Genomic DNA, 9,154 nt, shown 5'->3' on the forward strand with positions numbered 1-9,154 from the left:
ATCCTCTACTACATATGTGGCTGGAGCCATGGGTCACTCCATGTGTACTTTTGGTTGGTGGTTTAGTCCCTGGGAGCTCTGAGGGTACTGGATGGTTCATATTGGTGTTCCTCCTATGGGGCTGCAAGCTCCTTAAGCTCCTTCAGTCCTTTCTCTAGCTCCTCCATTGGGGACCCTGTGCTCAGTCCATTGGTTGGCTGTGAGCATCCACCTCTTTATCAGGCACTGGCAGAGCCTCTCAGGAGACAGCTATATCAGGCTCGTGTCAGCAAGCACTTGTCGGCATCCACAATAGTATCTGGGTTTTCTGATTGTATGTGGGATGGATCTCCAGGTGGGGCAGTCTCAGGATGGTCTTTCCTTCACACTTTGTCTCTGTATCTCCTCCCATGGGCATTTTGTTCCCCCTCAAAGGACAAACAGGCTGAGAAAGAAATTAGGGAAACACCCTTCACAATAGTCACAAGCAATATAAAGTATCTTCCTATGACTCTAACCACGCAAGTGAAAGATCTGTGTGACAAGAACTTCAAGTCTATGAAGAAATAAATCAAAGACGATCTCAGAAGATGGAAAGATTTCCCATGCTCATGAATTGGCAAGATTAATATAGTAAAAAAAAAAAAATAATGGCCATCTTGCCAAAAGCAATCTACAGATTCAATGCAATCCCTATGAAAATTCCAACTTAATTCTTCATAGAGTTAGAAAGAGCAATTTTCAAATTCATCGGGAATAACAAAAAACCTGGGATAGCAAAAACTATTCTCAACAATAAAAGAACCTCTGGCTGAATCACCATCCCTGACCTCAAGCTGTACTGCAGAGCAATAGTGATAAAAACTGCATGGTACTGGTACTGTGACAGGCAGGTAGATCAATGGAATAGAATTGAAGACCCAGAAATGAACCTGCACACCTATGATCACTTGATCTTTGACAAAAGAGCTAAAACCATCCAGTGGAAAAAAAGACAGCATTTTCAACAAATAGTACTAGTTCAACTGGCGGTTAACATGTAGAATGCAAATAGATCCATTCTTAGCTCCTTATACAAAGCTCAAATTCAAGTGGATCCAGAACCTCCACGTAAAACCAGATACACTAAAACTAATAGAACAGAAAGTGGGGAAGAGCCTCAAGTACATGGGCACAGGGGGAAATTTCCTATCAGAACACCAATAGCTTATGCTCTAAGATCAAGAATTGACAAATGGGACCTCATAGAATTGCAAAGTTTCTGTAAGGCAAAGGACTCTGTCAATAGGGCAAAACAGAAACCAACAGATTGGGAAAAGATCTTTACCAACCCTACATTCAATAGAGGGCTATTATCCAATATACACAAAGAACTCAAGAAGTTAGACTCCAGAGAACCAAATAACCCTATTGAAAAATGAGGTATGAGAGCTAAACAAAGAATTCTCAACTGAGGAATATAGAATGGCTGAGAAGCACCTAAAGAAATGTTCAACATTATTTGCTAGGCCTATTTTTTTTAACTTAGGCGTTAGGCAGGCAAACAACCCCAGCCCTAAAATAATAGGATATGAGTTCAAAGTCAGTCTGGGCTACATAGTGAATGGAAAAACAGCCTGGACTACACAGCAATATCTGGTTTCAGAACCAAGTTTGTGGCCAAACTCTATATAGTAGATTTGAGACCAGCTTGGTTTATACTGTAGAATTCTATTCTACAGTATCTATTTCTACTCTTTTTTTTTTTTTCTATAAACAAAAAGTTTTCAATTTAATTTCAGTGCATTTGGTAAGAGGGCCTCCTTTAGAAAAGAAAACGTCCACCTCTAACTGGACTTGACACCTTTATGTCATCAACTCCAACACTTAGGAATCTTAGGCAAGTGGATAAACATGAGTTTAAGGCTAGCTTGGGCTGTGTCGTGAGACCCAATCTCAAAATAGACAAACAGAACACAGAACAGAATCTCCAAGCTTGTTTTTCACTGCCCATGGAACGGGCAGTAAAGCTACAAGAAGAGGCAGAGTAGAGTCATGTGAAGGGAGATCAGTCACATCTGTGAGGATGAAAGGAAACTGAGTATAATAAAAGTTGTTTTCTATACAGGTTTAGAATTCCAGTTTATCTCTCTACACAAGGACACCCTTGCTGTTAGCCATGGCAGGATTTCTGCAGTTAGGATAGAAGACAAATGGGTAATTTGTTACTCTCCTTCTAAGTGCAAATTATTTCCTATGCATTAATGTATTTAATCATTGTTGCCATTATAATACTCTCATATTACATGCAACAATACATAGGGAATAAATGAATGACAAACAAGTGCTAGAGAGAAGGCCCCATAGTTAGAAGTACACGATGCTTCTCCTAAGGACCAGAGTTAGAGTTCCAGCACTCATGTCTGATGGCATACAACTTCCTAGAATACCTTCTCCACGGGACCTGACACCTCTGGCCTCCATGAACACCCAAATTCATGTGCACTCACACACATATACTTATAGCTAATAGTAAATCTTTAAGAAAAATAAAAACTTGAAAGACGGGTCAGAGGTATCAAACTGTTGGGCCTGACTAATATGCCTGGGTTCTATCCCCAACACTTAAAAATAGATAGATAGATAGATAGATAGATAGATAGATAGATAGATAGGTAGATGGATGGATGGATGGATGGATATAGATAGATAGATAGATAGATAGATAGATAGATAGATAGATAGATAGATAGATAGATAGATAGATACCTGGTGTGGTCACACAAACTTACAGACATAGCACTTTGAAAGTGGAGGCGAGAGGGTCAAGATCACCCTTAACTACATAGGGAGTTCTAGGCCAGCCTGGCTACATGAGACCTTGTTTAACAAATACAAAATGATTAACTAAACAAAACTGAGTTTAAAAGAAAATTTAAAATTGTACAGATTAATTTTACTAAGATTACAAAAGCATTGAGAATTACAATAGTAAATTTTTAATTCGTGGTTTTCCACTATGCCATGGTCAAATGTGTGTGAGTTAACATCCCGGTGACAATGTCATACAGCTCGTGTGAGCTATTAGGCCTTCATCCCTACCTCAAACATTCACTGACTGTGAGATAGTTGGCCCCCACTGAGGTAGATATGCGTACAATAATGTACTAGACATTCTAGTTTCTTTATCTGCATGTAGAGTGTGCACACACCCATCTCCAAACAATGTACTTGGCAACCTCAGGACCCTCTCCTCCCCAACTTACATCAGGCTATATATACCATCATCTTTGAATAATGGTATCAGGCTATACATACCCCCATCTTTGAACAAAGATGTTTCCCATCTCAGAGTACAATCCAATTCAGTTTCCACTCAAATGTTCCCAAAGTATCTGGGCATGACAAATAGAGAGCCTGCCTCAAAGTAGAGTCAAAGACATAACACCCAAGGTTGTCCTCTGACCTCTAAACCCATTGACTGGCACAAACACCTATACTCACACACATATACACACCCCACCCGTACCACAATCACTCCTACTGCCTGTCCACAGAGATTAAAACAAAAGAATGTAACCTAGATCTTGTGCTAACAGGAAGGATTCCCCTGCAAGAGGGTTATTGAATGTGCTGGGTATGGTGTATACATATCACAGAACCCTTTGACAACAAGCAGAGCCTGACAGAACATCAGACAAGGCTTCTTGGCTCAAGCATAGGCAGTATTTGCAACTTGGTGCCTTAGTACTGCCTCTAGATACTGTAACTGGGAGCCTCCTGTCAGAAGAATCTTTTATGCCAGAAGAAGCTGCCCGAGAACTCAGGGGGACCCATAAAATGTGCTGAACTTAACTATGGAAATCCCTGGAGATGTGACAAGAAGATGGACTTACTGCTGAATTTTCGCAGCATCTCCCTCATCCCAGTGATGCGACACAGGCTCAGTTCGGTGATGGTGGTCTCTGGACACTGAAACAACAGGGACTCATACCTTCCAAGAGAAAACGGGAGCCTCATTCTCTCTGTGACACATACCACATAACCTGGTCCAACCTGTCGGTCCATAGCATCCCTTCCCAACAACATCCACATACTCTTCCCCACACCTTCAGTATTTCATCAGCACCAGATCTCCATAGACTAATAGACACCTACCGATCCATGGCTCCTGTGACTTCCTAGGGATATAAAGAAAAGAAGGTTACTCTGCGTTCATCTCCATCACTTGCGAATAGTAACTCGATCCTCATCCCAATCTTGTACTAGTTACTTAGACTCTACTTCCATGGTCCTAGCACATCTTGAGAGGAGGTGACAGATAGGACAGGAGAGTAAAGCCTCAGCTTTGTCTAAGGGTGGTTTTTTAATGAACAGGAGATGTTTCTCACTCTGACCAGAGAATAGTTTGTTCTCTTTTTTTTCACACCTAAGCTTTTAATTAAAACAAAAACAAGTCTTATTTGTAGGGAGTAGAGAATGCACTTTGTCACAACACAAATATGGAGGTGAGCCGGGCGTGGTGGCGCATGCCTTTAATCCCAGCACTTGGGAGGCAGAGGCAGGCGGATTTCTGAGTTCGAGGCCAGCCTGGTCTACAAAGTGAGTTCCAGGACAGCCAGGACTACACAGAGAAACCCTGTCTCGAAAAACCAAAAACAAAAACAAAAATAAATAAATAAATAAATAAATATGGAGGTGAGAGGGAAAATTAAACAGAGGCTGTTCCCTCAGACCATGCGGATCCCAGCCAAGGATTGAAGTCACATGGTCAGCCTTGACAGCAAGCACCTTTACCGACACTAAGCAATATCTTGCTGATTCTTAAAAAGTCCTTTCTTTAAAATGTGTTTTAGCATATATAAATTATGTATAATAATGGATTTCATGCTGACAATTTCATAGATGTATGTATTTTGATGCATTCAGATATATAAATAATATATTTTTGTGTATCCATATATGTACATAATTTTGATCTTGTCTTCTTTGCACTCTTATTTATCCCCTTCCTATTCCCAACATGTCCACAATTCTAATCACATAACCTTATTGGTTTCATAACCCAAAGAGTTTAATTAGGGTTATTTATGGGGGATGGGTAAGGAGTTATGTACAGAGCATGAGCAGCTTACCAGTGACTACATCACTAAAAATTAATATCACACACACACACACACACACACACACCCAGCAACCACTAACTGCCTAGACATGCTCAGAGATGACTGGGGACTTCTAAGCCCTCCTTCCTTTAATATTTGAACATCTAATACTCGAGGCCAAATATTAACCTCATATGCCAAGGAACCAGAGATGAGCAAAGAAAAATGCCCGAGCAAGAGCAGAGACCAAGCCCATGTCATGTTTCATGATGTCCTTTGGTCATTTAGAAGACACAAAATTAGACAGCACTCCTTATAGAGTCTGTTCATGAATGGGACCTGAAGCAGAAGTTGGCTCTGTTGCTTATGACTGAGACGATGTTAATGAGTTCAGCAGCCTAGGGAGGTAGTAGGTAAAGGATGAACAGTGGCCCTGGCCCACAGAATGCATGGCTCCTGCCAACTCTTAGCTGCAGGGCAATCAGGTCTCCTTAACAGCCATCAATCTGATTATTAAATATTTGCTACCCTAGGTCCCTTTTGTAAGTGATGGTCACCTGTAGGCTGCATGACACGAGGAGCTAACCCTCATCAGATCTCTGAAGAGATTAGATTCACCATGCCCCATGGCTTACAAATAAATTGTGAGTTTCTAGACAAGGCTGTGTGTGCAGAAGCGGATCCAGAAGAAACTAGTCGTCCCTGGGCTTGTTTGTGAAATGTTTTTCTGTTTCCTTTTCTCCTTCTTTGATTTCTCTTCCTTTTCAAGAATTTTTGATACCCAGAATGTCACTACCTTAGGGAAATGATGTTTAAGGCAGAATTTAATTTTTCAGATGATTATAGAAAAATGTAGTTCCTATAGCTTGAAATACTATAAGCCACTGCACATTTTCCTTTTTTTTCCATTAAATTTTTCCCCAGTGTCCTCGTGAATTTTGCCTCACCTCAAAAGACTCTAAGGTCAAGTTCTGACAGGTGGATTCAATCCGCCCAATCATTTTGCTGAGGCGGCGGATTTGCTGGGTCAGATGGATCTCGTTTTCCCTCAGCTTCTTCATGTTCCCCTTTTCCTCCTTCTCCAGGAGTTGGATCTGGAGCTGCTCCTCTTCCTTCAGGAACTGGTGCATCTTCATATATTCAGACACAACGACCTGCTTACAAGTCTTTGTCTCCTCCTGCTATCACATGTGCAGAAAAATTCACAAACATACACACACACACATGCACGCACACAAATGTTAGCAACAGAAACAGTCCTATAATGTATAATTTATATTGATATGATGGGTGAAGAGTAAAAAGTTTTGAAAGGTGCATATGTACCCAATAGTCAACAAAATCAGATTTTCTAATCTAAGAACTGTCATACCTACTAAACAAAACAAGTCAAAAAAATGTGACACATAGTAATCACCACTAATTGGAAATAAACTGAAATCTAAGAGAAAAAATGAAAATAAAATTAAAATTAATAGGAAAGTAGAAAAATAAAATAAAATTTAAAGGAAAAAATTACGAAATGTTAATGCGTACATTATTAGACAAATATTGGTTTTAAAAACAAACTTGGCATCAAATGACATACTAGAAATACATCACAAAATGTTGTACTTAATTTGAGATATAAGCCAGCCTGGTGGCACATGCATGTAAAACTAGAACTCAGAAGGCAAAAGCAGAGGCAGGAGGATTAGATGTAAATTTGAGGTCAGATTGTTCGTCTCCATGATCAGTTCTCAGATAGCCAGGACCACAGAGCAAGACTGTCTCCCAAAACAAATAAAACAAGAATTCAATGTGTACAATGAATGATGATCTACCACCACATTTGAAATCCCAGGACTTGGGTGGTTAAGGCAGACAAAAAGGAAAAAAAAAAAAGGCTAACCTGGGCTACATAGGGAAAGGCTGTCTAAAGCAAAATTCCTCATTTTCTTAATTTATTGGGAGACTCAAATATTCACATTGAGTGCACTAGCATGTATGGGTGTGTGTGTGTGCTCGAGTGTGCATGCCTGTGTGTGTTTGCATAGTACATCTGTGCAGACCATAGGGAAGCCTCAGGTGTAATCAGTCTCCAGCCTTGACCTGGTTTGACACAAGGTGTCACTGCTGTGTACATCAGGCAAGCCTGCTGTTGGGCTTCCGGGGATTGCTGGATGTCTGTCTGCCATCTCCTGGTAGGGATCACAGGGGTGGAGGGGGGCTATAAGTTCTTGTCCTTTTGGTTTTAATGTGGGTTCTGAATCCCCACACTCAGGTCATGAGGCTTGCATGGCAAATGCTTTCACCCACTGAGCAAATTCCCCAGCCCTAGTACCTATTACTGCCTGTGCCATAGTAAACGTTTTGTTCTTTGCTTTAACTGCTAGGCAATTCAAGTCCAAATCTGGGACGAACCTCAGGCATTTGTTGCAGTATAATCCACTCTACTATTTGCCATTGTCCTGTGTTCTTTACTTCCTTTTAATTGGCATGCATTTTTTTCCCTGAGCATCTGAGAGACTCATTATTAAAACTAGTTTCCATCCTAACTTGCAAATACATTGCTTGTGTTTGAAATAATATTTATTAGATCCATCATAATAGAAGATAAGCAAGGAAATACTGGGGTGCGTTAACCTGAGCTGAACTGGGATACTCCCCAGTGAACACATAGTGGCAGTCAGCCAAAGAGCTGAGACTCAAAGATGGTCCTTTCCAGAAGAAATGTCTCAGTGGTTAAGAGCACTGACTGCTCTTCCAGAGGTCCTGAGTTCAATTCCCATCAACCACATGGTGGCTCACAACCATCTGTAATGGGATCTGATGCCCTCTTCTGGTGTGTCTAAAGGCAGTGACAATGCACTCATATATATAAAATAAATAATTTAAAAAAATGGTCCTTTCCCCCTGACATGTCACCAGGTATCTCACACACAAGATCAAACACTAGACAGACGCTGACCTTACACAACATCACTCGTTCCTTCTCATGGTTCAGGATGGCCTGAACTTCCTTCTTCTTTTTCCGTAAAATATTTATGATATCCTGGAGTTTTTCCTGCAATAGAAACAAACCCCTTGGCAAATAAGCAGGGTATCCAGTGGTAGCAAGATCAGGAAAACTGGCAACTGGAAGATGACTGAGGCTCTCAAAGAAAGAGTGAAGGCAAGAACCATGTTACATGAAGATACATGCCCATGGCTGTCACCGACAGAGACCTGGATGAGAGTTAGCGGCTAGGACCAGTTCTGGGTTCTGAGGTTGTCACCGAGCATCCCAACTTACTTTGTGCTGCTCCTCAGCCTCACTTGAGAAACACGCCTTGTTCGTCCCATGACTTGGAGGTGAGACATTCATGACACTCTGCTCATCATCAGAGAACACCCGACTGGGCCCTGGCGTTCTCCCACTGGTGCTCTGCTCGTCTTCGCTCTGCAGCACCTGGGATCTCAGCTGTCTGCCGATATTAGCCAGTCTCCCCAGCCGCTCGTTGGCTTGAAAATGAGGGGCTCCCAATGTCCTCCAGCATTCAGGACAAGATAAAGGTGTGTTGTGCTCCTCCCAACTCTTGAGGAGGCACATCAGACAAAAGCTGTGCCCACACTCGGTGGTCACTGGACTGCTGAAATAATCCAAGCAGATGAAACAGGTCAGCTCTTCCCTGAGGTTCTCCATCAAATCTGCTGTGGACATCTTCTCATGGTTGGACATCAGGACAAGGCTACACTTCTAGTCTGGGATTACAGAAGTCCTCTTCAGTCACAGCTGGGTGATAATCAGGTGCTGTGTTGTTATTACAAGAAACTCCTGTTTTCCTCTCTGCTGGATTACACCAAATGATACACGCTCTCCAGCACAAAGCCAATTGTGACTTAATGTGGAACTCCTGAGCACTGACTCATCACCAGCCCCAACCTTTTATTGAATGTTTTTCTATGCATGCCACATGCTAAATGCTGGGTATCTGATATAATTGGATTGGTGGGTTTTTTTGTTTTTTGCTTTTAGCTAGTTCCTGTATGTAAATGGCACCGTGAAACCATTTAAACACATGGGTCTGGGGTTCAGAAAATGAATTCCTTAGTGGAAACAAGCACAAAAA

The 9,154-nt window shown here is 41.5% G+C and overlaps 1 protein-coding gene across 2 annotated transcripts in view; it reads right to left on the bottom strand.

The window, feature by feature from the left end:
* The window catches only part of Triml1 (tripartite motif family like 1), a 10,415-nt gene extending 1,560 nt beyond the window's left edge, over nt 1–8,855 (bottom strand). The window contains exons 1-5 of one of the 2 annotated variants that reach the window (XM_021219777.1): nt 8,338–8,855; nt 8,014–8,109; nt 6,011–6,241; nt 4,117–4,139; nt 3,855–3,952 (exon numbers count right to left, since the gene is read on the bottom strand). In XM_021219777.1, coding sequence (XP_021075436.1) covers nt 3,855–3,952; nt 4,117–4,139; nt 6,011–6,241; nt 8,014–8,109; nt 8,338–8,763 — 874 coding nt within the window. In that variant the 5' untranslated portion in view covers nt 8,764–8,855. Of the gene's footprint in view, nt 1–3,854; nt 3,953–4,116; nt 4,140–6,010; nt 6,245–8,013; nt 8,110–8,337 lie in introns of both variants that reach the window. The other variant, XM_021219776.1, reaches the window with a different exon arrangement.
* Nucleotides 8,856–9,154: the final 299 nt, after the last annotated feature.

This window comes from Mus pahari, chromosome 19 (assembly GCF_900095145.1).
Source record: "Mus pahari chromosome 19, PAHARI_EIJ_v1.1, whole genome shotgun sequence".
Classification (NCBI taxonomy): Eukaryota; Metazoa; Chordata; class Mammalia; order Rodentia; family Muridae; genus Mus; species Mus pahari.